We start from the raw sequence: 16,957 nt of genomic DNA, 5'->3' as shown, positions 1-16,957 counted from the left end.
GTTTATTTTTTTGCTCTCTGTGATGGATTTGGTCCAAACCCTTGAGACACACAAATGAACTGTGACATTTATGACAGCTGGAGATGATGCCCACTGCCCTGCCTGCTCTCACTTACACACACACACACACGCACACACACACACACACACACACACACACACACACACACACACACACACACACACACACACACACACACACACACACACACACGTCTACACCTCAATCGATGTACTGTCGTAACCACTATAGAGCCAATGTTACTGTATCCAGTTTCTTAGATTAATGAAGCTATTACTCATGTATAGATTATATATTGGGTATCTAGTGTATGTGCCATGTGTACTATTATAATTAATATTATTGTGTTGCCATTTTCTTGCAACAATAACAACGTGAACAATTATTACAATGGGTTGAAACACTTGCATGACTATTAGTGTGGGGCAAGGGCTTGGGGGCTAAAGTGGAGATTTATTCTATACTTTTCAGATTTTAAGAGCACTTTGAATTAAAATATATGCAAAAATGCTGTGAATTTTGTGTTTGAACCCCGCGAGGAGTGAAAGCTGTGTCATTATGAAGAATGCTATGATAATAAAACCAAAGTCGAAAAGTGCCTTTCCACTCCATGTTTCTAAGGCCACGGGCCTCCAGGGACACACATCCTGTTTAACCTCTTGGCTGGGTTGTTTATTGACACGACACGGTTTTCTACATTGTTCTGCAGCGATGTGTGTTCATGTATGAACATCTGTTACTCCTCTGTCTTTTACACATTACTTACTTTGTGCACATTAGATATGCTTATTTTGCTCTATTTCTTACAGCCATGTGCATAAAAAACAGCATAAGCTATTCAAATGCTTGTTTTTACAAACATAATAATATTTGAGGTGAACTCTCTTGCTCACCCTATGTTGTAATGCTCTCTTCATTCTCTTTGTCTCCCTCCTACTCTCACTGCACACTGACATTTCTGCAGGTCAAAAGCAATACAATGTCTAGTTCACAGCATGTCTTTATTGCAGGATAAATGGGCAATCATATTATCAGTGTCAGAACCAATTAACAAACTCATCTTAAAGATGTTTAATGTAAGCTGCAGGTTGAAAATAAATTGAGTCAGATGACTGTGTAGACATTCATAACTGGATTAGTCTATTGATCCAGTGGATCAGAGGATGTTGCTGCACTCAGTAAGAAATAATTAGTTACAGTTGGTCAATTAGATACCACGCCTGATAAAATGTGTATGGTCTCTCTCACCAATCACTATTTAACAAAACTGTTCTTAATGCATTGCGATTGAACTTTACCTCTGTTATGTGTGGGCAGAAGATATTGGTTTTTTGACAGGCTGCAGGAAACAAGACGACGCAAAAGGATTTTTAACGTGCTGTCGGATGACATCACACACTTAAGGGCTCTAAAACACATGCTGCCAGCTCGCTCGAAACCCAAGGGAAACACATCGAGTCAAATCCCAGATGATGTCAGAACAAATTAAGAGGCCACAAGCCTCTTTGGGATATCCAGACTTTAGGCTGTGTGTTACAAAGACATAGGAAGAGAAAAGAGAAGAGAAAGAAAGAGAGAGTTGTTACCTTTCCCTTGTCCAGCTGAATACAGGTGATGTTAGAGGATGAGGAAACTGGCATTCCCTTTTCTCAGTTCCTCATATTCTAACCTTTTGGTATACCTGTCTATCTTTTTGTTAAATGTTGTGACTTTCTGTCCTTTCTGTTTCAATGTGCGGCACTTAGCCGTAAACCTGAAAGCATATTGTATAGGGCGTCTAGCTTGGGACCTCTCTAACTGCCAAATGAAAGCTTGAAGCAGATCTTTTGGGCTGTAGCTTGTAGGAGGCGGCAGTTCCTATTCTAGCACTACCATGAATGTTGTTGTCATGACCATTTAATTAGGATGATTTTGGGGGAAACCTTTATTCTTGGGTGCTTGTTTATATCATCAGTCTATGAGAGTCAGTGCTTTTGGGGGTTATTTTGTGATGAAGTGTCATAATTTACCCAGCTGGTGAACCCACTCCTTTAAGATATTTATCTTGTATTTCCCTGGATGTTTTTTGACAAGCTCCAACAAGCCTGAACTTGGAGAATATCAGATGAAGCTTTTACCTGTAATGTCTGCAAGATCCGTTCAGGCAACTGTTGGTATATTTCCTTTTCTGCCTTGAGTTTAATCCTGTGAAAAAGTGTAGAAAATAAGTCATGACATGTTGCCAAAAACGGATGTTTGCTATTGATGCTTAAAAATATTTAAACTATTACACTTACTTGTTGATGCCCTGAACATGTCTCAACTACAGTCAGCACTTAGCTTAGCTTAGCATACTGGCTGGAAAAAAGGGGGAAAAGTTAGCCTGGCACAGGTCCGTGCGGTCACAACAAATTTTCGATACATGGATGCATACGTTGCTCGCTGCAATAATACAATTTTTTGGGGAGGCGTGTTCATGTGTTTCAGGCGGGAAGGAATTTTTGTGACAAAGGTCAACATGTCACAGGAGTCAGAAGACTCTGTTTACTGATTGGCTACAGGTACTCTCTGGCTGCACTTCATGTCATAACCCAAAATGAGCTCAAAGTAGCCGGTGCAGCTTTCCGTAGACATTGCATGGCAGCTCGCCACATGCCACACTTCGCCACTGCTCAGGTGCGTTTTCGGCATATAGTATCTAATGCTGGATCTCAATTCGCGTTTTCACGTAGTTACACTTGCTATTTTGAGTGCATAAGTGCGTTCACACTGACATGTATGGCAAAATACACTATTAGTACCCGGATAGTATACTCTTAACAAAGAGTTGAGTGTGGACACTTCTCACCCTTATTGGTTGCCATCTTGCAATTTTCGATAAAAAGAAGAAGAATTTGTCATTTCCGGTAAGTGCACAACAGCCATGTTCTATTTGAGACAATACTACCTTTAAATCCAGTGTAGTATATAGTCTACACAGTGTACTACATGGAAGTGTACCAACCAAAGTTTCTGAATTGAGACACAGCATGACTCGGCAAGAAAGCGAACAAGCGTATTACCCAAAATGTCAAACTGTACTTTTAATGATCTAGTTTAGGCTGTTACAAAAAGTTCTTTGTTAGCATTTCTTAAAATATTGCTCCTCCTGAACAGAAACAGCCAGTTCACACATGTACGATTAACAAATGAATGGTATATTTCTCGAAAGATTTATTCAAACAGGACACATGGGCCAACGTCGTATGTTTGCCTATAGACAGTTCAGCCAGTTTGTCAGTCAAAACTTTATTTATATAGCATTTTATATGCATGAAAATTCTGTTCACATCTCGTCTTCCCTAAAAAAAAAAAAAACCTCTAGAGAAATTTGTCTTGAGTTACAGAGAGTGATTGCCCAGTCTGTTTTTTATATCTATAAAAAGCCCTTATATAAGCTGAGTAGTCAACAAATTTCACAGCAGACAAGTGGTACAGCATACATATATACACAAGTAGTACATAGCAATCCAAGGCAGCCTATTGCTGCCCATTACAAATTATCATGAAACGTTGCATGAATTTTTTTTTTTTTTGTCATTTTTTGCAGATGCAAAAGCTGTACAAGAAATCACTGATGCTTCCTTTCATCTTTCAGCTAATGTGTTGGCAAAGCACTTGGATACTATGCAATATCTTTTAACATTAAATACATGAGTGCATGTATACCATACAATGTAACTCAAAAGATCACAAGCTTCAAACATATGACATCCTCTGGTGGTAAAGGAAGGTGAGTAGGGGAGGGTTGAAGGGTGCGCAGCCATGAGTCTAACATCTGGAAGCACTTTTAACTTTCCATTGGTCAAATTAACTTTTTTTTTGTTTTTGACAGGAGATTAATCCTTGAAAAAACACATTACAAAAAACCAAACTGACAGAAAACAAAGAAACAATTGAACCATACACCATAATCTATATATTGCTAGGGATCATGGAGCCCAAGTATGTCTACCAGGTTGCATTCGGATAACCTGTGGTAGAATACTTGCATTGTTTCTTTTATAGAGAGAAAGTTTTACAAACAACAGTCAGTTAGCTCTGAGATGAGCGAGTGGCGCCATAGTCTGTCGTTAATCAGGAGAGATTGAGTAAGTGCACTCTAAACTGATGATCCAAACAGTCTCAGCATTCTCACTGTTTTGGATGTTTAAGCATCAGTTAGGTGTACTCAGTTTCCCCTGATTCAAGGCTTTTGGTCCTGTTGCGTACCACAAAGTTGTGGACATCGTATGGAAGATATATAATTACTGTGGCTCTTGTGTCTTGTTTCGTGTGTATGTATGTGCGTGTATGTTTTTGCATGTGTTCCAGTATTTACATTGTCTACAACAGAGGCAAAACTGTGGCTCATCAGAAGCTGTTTCAGTCTAATTTATTCAGCTTTACCAACTGCTTTTCCAGGCAGTCCTTTGCCTGAAGGGAGTCATCGAGTCCATTCAGCATTGAGAAAAAAAAAATCTGCATCCTGGATGCCTGGTAACAGGGAAATTGACACTAAAAGGTGTTTTCCAGCACATCAGCAAGAGTGTTTCTTGTGATTGTGGCACGTCTGATGCGCATCTCCCAAAGACCAAGAAGATAATCAAGAATCTGCCATTCACAGTGCTTGTTGTATAAACTCTGTCGGGAAAATCACTGTGAGCAATGTCAGCCAACGAAACTTGAGGAAAGTTGAGAAGAAGTTGTCAGAAGTTTGCTCGTAGCCTGTCCTCAGGCTCTGTTTGTCCTGAAGGACTTACTGTAGACTCCTATTATTGTAAATCCTGGAGCAAGTGTTGCCATTGTGTCAAACCTCCAGTGCTGTTTGTTAAGTCAGCCAGAGTATGAAAGGGTCCTGTCTTCCAAGACCCAAGCACAACAATAGCTATGATGTGGAAATTGTGCAATTCAGTAAGTAAAGACCGACTTCCCCTTTCAGCTACAGTCACACCATGCGTTTGAAAGCTGGTGGTTTGAGTACATCAGAGAGATAAAACCCAGAATTAATGTTTTTTAGATGACCCAAACAAATCCAAATGAAAAACAACCATTGCCATATCAGCTGAGTCCATGCAACACCGCCCAATCTTTTACTCAGCTCTCCGCTCGGTTTGAACCCACCCACACCCTCATTAGCACTCACCCTTTAAACTCCGAGGAGGGCTCCAGACAGAAAGACATAGAGAGAGAGATAAGGACAGGGTGAGGACGGTTGGGCGCTTATTGCTTTACCGACGCATATTGCTTGTTTACTCGCTGTCATTCCTCGTTTGTTCTCAACCTCTAATGCATTCCGAGTGAAGGACAGACCCCACAGAATATTTTGGTAGGGCTGTTAAGAGGCCAGAAAACTTTTCATATATGGAGTGACCCACTTAAAGTGTGGCACCCAATGAAAGTCAAAGAGAAAGGGAAGCCATGGAGAAGAGACCTGCTGCAACATGGTACATTACATACAGTGCAGTGCTGGCGAGAGCATAAGCGCAGATGTGTTTGATGCATATTCACACCATGCATATCTCATTCATGCTTTTGTATTTATGATCCCCACTCTGTGCTGATCCCTTATTACAAAAGCATGCCAGCAGCTCCAAGCACCACTCCAGCAGCCTTGCTTAACAGGGTTTTCACATCTTGGAGAGGTAAAGTGGAGAAGCCATTGCAGCGTTACAAACAAGCATTATATTGCTAATTTATTCTTTCCAGTTAAAGTTTTATTCCGTTGCTCACTTTATTTGCTTGTGAACATTCACAGCTCCATTAAATTGAGATGCAAAATGAGGAATTTGGCTGACAGACATTTCTGCTTGGGAGAAAAATCAATGGATTCAAAAATTTAAACCTCTTTTACATGAAATCCACTTTGTGCAGTTTTAAGGTAGCAGGTCGGCACCAGCAAAGCTCCAGATGTGAATAATGTATTGCAAAGCATCTGGTCATTCATGTCTGTGTTTGTGGATGCCAGTGTGTGAATGTTTTCTTTTGGGTGTGAGAGCTTGAGGTTTGCTTGCATGTGTGTGTGTGTGTGTGTGTGTGTGTGTGTGTGTGTGTGTGTGTGAGCCTGAGGGTGTATTAGGGAGTAAATCTGGAGTCTGCCCTGTGACTGACTCTGTCATTAATATTAGTACCCCCGCATGCTCCGAGGACCCAGTGAGAATACCATGCTTTACAACAGCTTGGAGCACTGGGTACCAAACACCAGACAAGTGCTTGGTATCCATCGCTCAACTTTCATGGACATGGATGCACAGAGGGAGGTCGGGGGGGTAGAAGACAGTCTGTCAGGAGGCTGCCAGGAAGTGGAAAAAGAGAGAGAGAGAGCGACAGAAGAGAGACCGAAAGAGAGAGGGAGCGAGAGAAAGTGCTAAATAGTGTGTGACTTCTGGTAAGCGCTGCCGTTTGATTAGGTTCCACCACCTGTCTGATGTGCCAACCATGTGCCAGGCATATGCACTGCGGCGTAGCTGGTGTCCTCACGATAACAAATGAAGGTGAATTCAATCAGTGAGTCAGGCTGGCTGTTGGACTGTTCTGAACGGTGGAGGAGGAGGGGAGGAAATGTGGTGTGGAGATTTTGAAGGCTGAAAAGCAGCTGAAGCAAGCAAGTTACTTGAAAAATGTAATATAATGTCTGATATATTACTATAAAAAGTAATTACTTTACTACGTAAATAGTTATACTATTTGCTCCATTAATTTTATCATCCAAAGAGAAATTCCGGTATGTTTTAACATATTTCCCATAAATGTGACTCTACAGGTCATGCAAACTTTGCACTCACCACCTCCATTCTTTCAAACGGTTGTGTGGGAGTCTGACCAAAAGGAGCCACCTGGAGCGGCCATTGTGGCTAACTGTATAGGGATCTACATCCGAGGCATCATTTATTATTATTATTATTATTACAAGGATTATTACAGGTCATTTCACTTTGATTAAATGGAACTGTACACATCAGACGAGGAGCTAAATCAAATGGAAGAAAGAAAGAATGACAACTGATCTGTCCTGAAAGACATACTTCAGGAAGTATTCAGGTGGTGTAACTGCTGTCCTGGAAAATGTGCCAGGTTGAAATATACCAGAATTTTCCTTGAAAAAACAACACATCATAATTTCTGTATTTAACCAAGTAGAAATAGAAGAAATAGATTTTGGTTTAACAAATAGCCAGCCTAGAGTTTGGAGGTATTTACTGACCATCAACAGCTAACTTAACGTTAGCCCCGGTGACTGCATGCAGCTCTCCAGAAGTCCACACAATAAAGCTTTGGGGATCATGCACCCTTCAGCCTTGAACAAAAGCAGCTGAATCCTGAATGTGGCTAACGCTACTGAGCCAGCAAAGAGGACTCAACATGTAAAAAGCATAAAAGCATCAAAACTTACAATCTGATGATTTCCATGCCAAAAAAAACTAGATGTGTTTACTGTGTTTGAAAGCATTAAAAGCAGAAATTAAATCACTTTTCGTTCACTGGATGCAAAAGGACAGCATTGCAGGAACTGACGTAAATTGCAGTGCACTGACAAGTGGTTTCAGAGGCTCAGATTATGTTAGCATTGCAGCAGTAAACACATGCATCAAACAGCTGCGTTTAGGAATGGCCATACTGTGAAAAGTAACGCATCACTGCTTTTTTCTTCCTACATCCATAAACACTTCATGATGTTAATCATGAAGTGTTTGATTATAAAATCATGTCTCTGCAAACTTGTGGATCCGTCTGCTGAATAGAGTAAAATGTAAAAATGGATGTACATGATCTATATTCAGAGACCATAATTTCACTTCCTGGTACAAGTAAATGTTTGTACCAATATACAGTATTGGCTGACATTTCTCTGAAACAAACCCAGCCTCATTTTTTAAACTAGAGTGGAGCAGAGAAGAGGAGAGAACGCAATGACTTCATAACAACCTATCAGGATACATGGACTCGTTAGCTCCCTTTCTCTGTATCGTGACCCATCGCGGGTTTTCTTTAGAGGTTAACATCAACAGTAACACAAGAGATAGTGACTGAAGTGAGCAGCTCAAAAAAGCATTACTAATACCAACAGAGCGCTTGCTAAATCACTTTGCCAGTTTCAAAAGATCAGTTTGTGGAGACACAAGTGTGTTTCTGTTTGTGTGTCATTGTGAGGTGCCTGTGGACTCTGAGACTGCTGGGAACAGTCTGTAGTTTTTGACAAGTGTGTAGTGTGTGAGTGTGTGTGTGTGTGTGTGTGTGTGTGTACACGGTTCAGATCCTTCTCATCTCATTTGCCCCTGGAATGAGATGAATAACCAACCCCCCCACGCGCGATCCCGCTGGTATGAATTGCCAGGCTGATATCTCACTCTCTGGAGGTGCTGGAGGGCAATGGGAGCTGACAACACAATGGCATTGTCTCTGGTGATGGGGAGTCAAAGTCTTAAGGGAAACACTCCCCCTACCAGCCTCTCTGACAGTTTCCGAAAAAACAGCAGGCGATTTTTACTGGGGATGCCATCCCCCTTGTTAACCTGACATCCCCCCTCTCCATCTCGTAGTAGCAGAGAGAGTGCAGTGGCAGAGGGGCTGTTTAGTTGAATATGTTAGTCTAGTCTGCCTGACTCATTGATCCTATATCTCACTGAGGTTTGTGCAAGTTAGGATCCATGGCCCCGACCTTATGGCTCTGAAATATCAGTAGCCTCCCCCGGGCGCAGCTGCACCACATTCCGGCTGTGCCGCCAGCACCGGAGCTGATCGTGGCCACTGTAGACTTGATTCCATTTTGTGATTCCACCAGACAGTGTGTTTCAGGAGCGTCCCAAAGGCGGCTATCACTGTGCTGTGTTATGATAAATCCATGGCGCTGTCCGTGGTGCTGATGCAGCAGATGGGTAGTTTGTGGGGTAAATAGTGTGTGTCTGCGGGATTTGAACGTTTGTGCATGGTGGAGTGGTGCTACAGAGCTGTGCAGAGTGTCATTGAGGTGCAAAGCGGTTGAGAGCAGAAGAAGGGGAGAGCTGTGCCAACACACTGAGAGGCCACTCAATTATTTAGAGGAGCGGCCAGGTTCAAAGAGTCACAGCCAGCACCTGCCAATCCACCACCTTCCCCGCTAATCTGCTGCTGTTTTGATCCAGTGGTCATAAAAGAACACAAATATCACTGACATTATTATTATTATTATTGTTGTCAACAATGATGAGGAAAATGTAAAAAAAAAATAATCTGATTATACACGATATTTGCTTTCTCTCCTCTCGCCATTACGGCTTTGGATATAAAAGATATCTGAGCATTTCTTTGAAAGTTGCTTACAACTCCACTTAGTTTCCTATTTGTTGTCTATTCACCCATTCATCCCCATGTTCAGACAGTGACCTCCGTCTTGCTGTTGGTGGGCAGTCCCTTGTGTTTGGGGTGCACATGCGGCGAGTGGCTGTAGCCTAGCGGCTGCGAGAAGAGCTCGGGCAGCGTCTCAATGCTGAACTGCCTTTTGTTGGAGTAGGCCAGGCGCCGGCTGTTCTGCTGGTGCAGCGGCTGGTGGTGCTGCTGCTGGATGGGGTGGTGCTGCTGCTGGATGGGGTGGTGCTGCTGCCCCTGGAGGCTCATGTGGGTGGCCACCGGGTGCTGGATGTGGCTCTTACTGGGGTCCCATGCTTTGAAGGCCGAGCTGGAGGTGAGGGGGTGGGTGTTTGTCTTGGAGATCTTGGGCTTGGGGATCTGGGAGGCGTTGATTGTGATGGCCAGTGGCGCGTGGATGTCGGGCGGCGGGAGGAAGGGCTTGTCCTTGGGGTGGAAGTTGATTGGCTGGAACGTGGGAGGGGACTGGCGGTGGGTGTAATCCACCATTGGGTAGCTCTTGTAGTAGTCTCTTGCAGTCGTGTCTGGAGGATGGGAGAGACAGTAGAGGTAGAAAAATGAAGGCAGAGACGTGGTTAAATTAGAATAATTAAAAGTTAAGACAGGAAATAATAAAAGCAACCAGTGGTGAACGTCACCTTCACCTCACACCTATATCTTCTCATATTTATATATCATCTGACTAATTTAACAGTGTTTTGTGTGTGTGTGTGTGTGTGTGTGTGTGTGTGTGTGTGTGTGGCATTTGACCCTGAACATAGTTGGACAGCTCATCTGGTTAAAGTCACACAGACACATCAAATCACAAACACATATTGTATTGTATATCCACACGCACGCACGCATGCACGCACACGTGTACGCACACACACACACACACACACACACACACACACACACACACACACACACACACACACACACACACACACACACACACACACATTCCAGACAAATCTGGCAAATCTGTCAGGTAAGCACATACAAAATAAGCCAAGGCAAACACGGTGAATGCTGCAGGGTGTACAGTATGTGTGTGTGTCCATGGAGATGTGAGTGTTTGTACCATATATTATGTATTTGAGCTCTGAACTGTCTACACACAGACAGGGGAGTCAAAAACACCAACACAGCACCAGGGAGAAAGGAATAGAGGGAGCGAGACTGAGAATCAAGAAAATAGTGAACAAAACAGGGGAAAAAGGAGGGTGAGTAAGGGAGTGTCGGACAAAACGGGAGATTTGTTGGGAGTAAAAATAGAGTGGGTTCAGCGTGTTGAGTCAGATTAGTGTGAGCTCCCTGAGTGGAACTCGACTCTGCTGTTCATCACCACTGCCCCCCCCCCACACACACACACCCTACACACACACTGCCCTAAAGATACTAACAACCTTGTTTGCTTAGCTCTGCTTTATTGGTTCGTTTTTCCTGGAGAGAAATAAAAACATTCTTCTCTATGATGATTTTTATTTGGGTCTTTTTTCGTTATTTCGAACACTTATTGCTCTGAATCATACTGCCTCTTAGACTTGCTATCTTTCAATTTCTTAACATCTGTCTTCTTCATATGATAACAGGACGCAGCTGCTATCAGCTTGTACTACATGTTTATGACAAAGTACATCTGTCTGTTTTTTGTATCTGTTTGTGTGCCTGCGGGTCTGATCTTATCATTATTACACTCCAAACAGGAACATAATCATATGATTGTGTCAATTGTCTGGTCTGAAGACCTGTTGAGTTCAATTTGTTGTAATGAATGTCGATGAATGTGCCTTGGTGTTAATGCATTCGTGTGTGACAGAGAGACACTTACACACATACATTTCATGGGGTTCTGAGACATAAACGCAACATATTTGCACCACTGGACTGCTTGAGCTCTGAGTTTTCTGCATGCAGTTTCAAGAAATTCATCCATCCATTGGCTGACTGAAAACAGACTGCAGATTTATTTGTTAGAAAAGCTTAGCAGAGGCCTGCATGTTCCTCTGTAGCCACTGCTCTTGATTCATTTCTAATCATTTACTCTAACCAAGATGACTGAGAACATTTATTCTTATATTTGTATTTTCAGAAAACACCTCGAGGACTAATCTCACATTCCCTTAAGTCAAGAAACTGTCCAGTGCTATCACTGTCTGGTAATTGCTTATCGAACACTTCAAATGTGGGTCCATTGTATAACTCCAGGGCACTTCAACAGCAGCTGTTGAGAAAGGAGACCAGCATTCATTCAGTAAAATTCTCCAAGCCAGTCCAAAGATTTAAATACAATCCATCTTCTCTCAATGTACCATCAAATAAAGCAAGTGGCATTACAACTATTTAAATTGTTGTTTATCTCAAAGGGTGACTGCATATCTTTTCTCATAACATGACAAAGTTTAACTCGAACTTTAACAATTTGGTTTATTGATAACAACTGGTTTATTGATGAAAGGTGTTAAACATTTTAAAGGAGACATATCATGCTCATTTTCAGATTCATACTAGTATTTTGGGTTTCTACTTGAACATGTTTACATGCTTTAATGTTCATAAAATACTTTATTTATCTCATATCTCATATTCACCCTCTGTCTGAAACACTCCTGTCTCTTGACGCCACCCTACCAGAAAAAAACAGTATGCTCTGATTGGTCAGTGTTTTTTCTGTCTTTTGCATCTGCACTGTCACTCACTGGGTGTGTCAACTACACAAAGTTTAGCAGAACTTTTACTGGTGACTAGTTGTGACATGACAACAAAGAATTGCAGGCTGTGTGCATTTCTCCATAGATTGAGCATTTTCATACTTTCACAATATTTATGGAGCACCTAGACCTGCTATATGAACGAAAAAGACGTGACTCTCACTTTCTACATAATGGGACCTTTACTGTAAACCATTTCCACAGCCAGGATCACGAAACACATGTTTTGGGATAAGGTAGAGGACCTGGTGATGCAGATCTAAATATTTTGCCTCCCAAGAATTTACTTGGCACCAGAGAATACTGCTGAGGTCTTTAGAGTTATAATTTTTTAAGATTTTCATAAAATCAAGCCTCATCTTTGGTACTATTTATGGTCTGCATTCCCGCGCCACATCCAGATGCTGGATGCACACTTAATATTCTACCGCTGCTGCTTCACATTAAAAGTATTCAACTGGTGAAACACAGGGTGGCTTTTATTGTGATGTAGCCACACGATCTGTTAGCACTGACTGTGATCAGTAATCAAACGGTCATTTGCTGCATTTTTTTAAATATAGCAGCGAGTAATGGAACAAGAAGGTTGGATGATCACAGTTGCAATTATTTTTGACTGAATTCTTCATTAAAATGAGAATTTGTTTGGCCGTAAACAGACACACTAGTTGTTTATCTGTTGTATTTCTGACAAAATAGCGTTTGCTGTCACATTAAAATGCACTTGGTGGTACCATGGTGACCATGTCTGTCGCAAAATCCACCAGTATGGAGATCCTAAGGATTATAAAGAACAACAAAACTGACAAACATATACAGTATTTGCAGACCTCCAGTGTTTTGACATCACCTTGCTGCAGTGATGTAGAAGTGTACTCCCCGGTGTGTCAGTACACTGTGACATCACTGTTGGGTGTGGTTACATAGCTAAACAAACTCAGTGAGCAGTGATGCTGAGGTGAAAGAAACTTGAAACTTTTATGTTACTCTTTGAACCGAGAAGCACTTCTGTGCCACAACAAGTAGATCATCCTTTGGACAGTTATGAGAGATGGAGAAAGAACAATTAACTGTATCACTTTAATTGTTTAAACAACAGAGATTTAGTATCACATTATTGATGAAGAATTAGGAGAATTAACAGAAAAACTGCTATGCTTTAATTCAAATTTTGCAAAAGAGTGACGAACGTGTTAGGGATTATTGTGTATTTGTGTCTGTGGATTCCTATATTTACATACATGTGTGTGCAAATGTGGTTAGGTAACAAAGAATCCATTTACATACATTATTTGCACATTGAAGAGGGAATAAGCTGCTTGATGTGTATGCGTCTGTGCAGCAAAGTGCATCATGTGGTTTTGGCAGCTTTTACCAGTTTGTCACGATGCCGTGAAGATACATGTTTGACGTTTTATATGCAGTGTGTTATACAAGGTTTTGAATGTATGTAAATAGATATGTTTTCTGCTGTCTTATTGTTTTTCAGTTTTGTGTCAGTTATTCATTATGGGCCTGGCGACTCTGTTTTGGGTATAATTTGCTGCCGCTGAAGTTGAGAGAAAATTGGTTCAAATCTCTGGACAGGGCGGAAGAATCTGGGACGGCACAAAAACAATGAATTAAACACAGCCTTCCTTCCCACAACAACTGCTGTTGCTGTCCATTAGAGTGTTTCCACACGTGTTGCCAGGAGGAGCACCTGACAGCAGAGTCCTCTGTGACAGTATTGTGTGCCTTCCTCTCCATTTCACAGACTCTCCATCTGCTCATTCTTTCTCTCGCTTCTCTTGTTATCCAATCTTTCCATCTGTATTTCATTTATTCCATACTCTTCAACAACATCAGCTTCTGCTCTCTATCAAGCAGAAGCCTAAAGCAAGGCCCGTGGGCCCAATCTGGGCCACCACATTATAACTGCAGAAGGTGGGCCCTGCAATGGAGTTTGACAACACACTGTATTGTATTTGGTCTATTTTAAGTGCCAGTCAATTATGCTTAGCACTCTTATATTTCCTCTTTTTCCACATTTTCCGTGACAGTGTCCTGTACTTGTTTTACACTTCATTGCAGCTACAGTATATGATGTCTTTTACTGAGTGAAATATTTAAACCCCAGATGCTAATGCTCTTATGGCTGCACCACTACCTCAAATAGAAACATTCAATGCCGTTTGCACCACTTAATGCAGATTTCAATATAATTCAGATTGACATATTTGGTGCTTAACTTTGAGATCTCCATCCCACCTCATAAAATATAGTGAAGACAATTTTTTTAAAATGTCCTCACTAGTCTCCACAGGTACTCCGCTGTAAAGATACCCTATCTTGAAGTCCAAAACATAAAAAAACAGGAGTTCCTCCTACTTCAAAGCTATCTTTTGGGGGATATGAGATCACTCGAGTTCATGTAGTCATGAGGGAAATCCCCAAACTTATTTTTCCCATCATGTGACCTGAACCGCATTCTAAAAAATCTATAGATAGATGTACTTGTTTCCATGGCAATTTAAAAAAAGACAAATAATGAATTGTGCTTGTTAAATATTGATCACTTAACTCTTAAAAACAATTAAACATATGGCTCTTGATTTTTAGGAACATTTCAAACAGTTCTCAAGCTGTTGGATCACTAGATCTTAATTAAAGGCTTCAGGCAGTCTTGGCCCAGAACGTGGAGTCTGAGCGTCCTAGCAAACACTCTTTCGCAACCTCTTCGAGAATATCCATCCATCTTCTTTCTTATGTTTTCTTTTCTCTTCCTGACACTCAACTGAGTGGAGCTCTATGGTTCACACATACAGTATTTGTTAATACTTATTAATGCTTCCTTAAGACCAAACCAGGGAATCTAAATTCTACCTACCTCTAACTATCTCTTCCTCCTCTCACTTCACTCTCCTTGTTCATTTCATTCATGTCCTCTCTCTCTCTCACACTCTAACCTTTCGCATCTTTATCCAAAAAAAATTCTCAGCCTGTCGGTCCACCTGTCCTGCTTTAATGAAGACAGATATATCAGAGCTGCTTGAGCCAGAGTCCTGCTGCTACACCTGGCACAGGTTTGCTGTCAGAGAGTCCCGGAGTCTTTGACCTGTTAGCCCTTTTTCTTTTTTAATGCCCCCTTTTGTACTTACTGCTTCCTTTTGTCACATTTCACCTTTTGCGTCTTGCTTAGCACGAGATGTTTTAGAGAACAAACGTGTCAACAGCTGCATTAACCGCCAACATGTTAAAGTTTTTAAAGCAGCTTGGTCCAGGTACCTTCTGTTTCAGCTGGCAAATGGTCGGCTATCCCACCCAAACTGTTGTGTGTCCTAGCCATGACTTTGTCCACACAGCCAGGATCTCTGGACCTGGTTCCTTGTTTATTAACCAGCAAGGGAACTGATAAGTATGTGTGAAAAGATGATTGGACTGTGTGTGTGTTCACGTTTCTCTCCATGTGAGTGCAATCTAAGGACACGATGAGAACAAATAATGATAAAAAAACAAAGCTTGAGGTACAACTAACAACAATAGAAATGGAAATGCGGTGTAAACCTCTGCAATGTTTGTGCACTAACCTTATTTAAAACCATTTTTAGTTTCCTTGATAGAGAATTTGATTAATACTCAATTATAGTGTATTTTTCAGAGATGCCAAATAAACACTTTAAATCAAAATATGACTGAATTATTTTAATTTATTTTTACTCAAATTAAAGCAGAGGACCTACGCCTAAGTAGTTTCTGCAGTCCTCCACTCACAACGTGCCCCATTAACCTCCAGCAAGAAGATGATGCAGACTGCATGTAGCCTGAGAGGCAACACTCTGGGAATAAAAGTCCCCCTTTTACTTTTGATATTTGAATGTCTTCATGCCATTTTCATAATTTGTAATCTAATATTGTGTTAACCTATGGTGCATAATGCACACGGGTGTAAGCATGAATGAAGACTGCGAGAAACGGAAAACAACAGAGAGAATAGAAGAAAAGACAAGTTAAGAGTGTGTCTGAGTGTATCCAATGTATAACAATGCTGGATGTGTGTGTGTGTGTGTGTGTGTGTGTTGTACGTGTTTTGTGTTTGCTGTTAGGTGCATCATTCAGAGCATGTGGACCCACAGATTCAAAGGATCATTGTTTCTGATAGCAGAAATCATGACACAAGAACTATAAAAGAAGCATGAATACAGAAGATGCATAATATGTGTGTGTGTGTGTGTGTGTGTGTGTGTGTGTGTGTGTGTGTGTGTGTGTGTGTGTGTGTGTGTGTGACAGAGAGACAAAAACTGTAAAACAGAGGTGCACAAAGCGGTTCGTTGTCTGTGTGCCATCAAACAGAGACAGAACTGAATACGGAGACGTCGAGAGAGAGGTGAGAAAGGAGCACTGCACCTCAGTGTGAAGGATTTGTTATTTGGCGTAGTTTTCACTGAAAATGTAGCTGACTTCTCACACTCATCACTGAGTGGTTGGGGGGGTTGCTGCTGCTGCTGCTGCTGCTGCAGCAATCGGCCTTTGTTTCTCACTCACTGAGCAGAATAATGAGATGAGATTTTCCCTCTCCTTCTCTTCAGTTACTTTTCACACTCATGTTGCCATCCTTTTCCTTATTACTGTCTTAACTGATTAGACGGTACAAGTTTATTGTAAAACAAGAAAGAAAATATTGGAAATGCTTCATTAGAAAAAAAACACTTGAGATGTAACTCGTTTTCAAGGGGTCCTCAACAACAATGATACAATACAAGCGCAATGAGAAAAAAACAATAATAACAACTAGATAACTAAATAACTCAATTAAATGTAACAAAAAAACAACAAGCAAAAATAATAACCATTAGATTAGCTCAAATAAGACTTACAAAGACAGGAGATCACACTCCAAGGAGAGCATGGAAATGGA

At 41.3% G+C, this 16,957-nt stretch overlaps 1 protein-coding gene across 1 annotated transcript in view; it reads right to left on the bottom strand.

Moving 5' to 3' along the window:
- Nucleotides 1-3,210: 3,210 nt before the first annotated feature.
- The window catches only part of LOC137878506 (protein shisa-8-like), a 93,082-nt gene continuing 79,335 nt past the window's right edge, over nt 3,211-16,957 (bottom strand). The window contains 1 exon segment of the mRNA XM_068718837.1: nt 3,211-9,888. Within this exon segment, the coding sequence (XP_068574938.1) occupies nt 9,371-9,888 (518 nt within the window). The 3' untranslated portion in view covers nt 3,211-9,370.

The sequence above is a fragment of the Cebidichthys violaceus genome, unplaced genomic scaffold (assembly GCF_023349555.1).
Source record: "Cebidichthys violaceus isolate CVI_PGR_0920_01 unplaced genomic scaffold, fCebVio1.0.p SCAF_23, whole genome shotgun sequence".
Taxonomy (NCBI): domain Eukaryota; kingdom Metazoa; phylum Chordata; class Actinopteri; order Perciformes; family Stichaeidae; genus Cebidichthys; species Cebidichthys violaceus.
The sequence above is the reverse complement of the archived record's forward strand: the minus strand, read 5'-3'. Positions and strand labels throughout refer to the sequence as shown.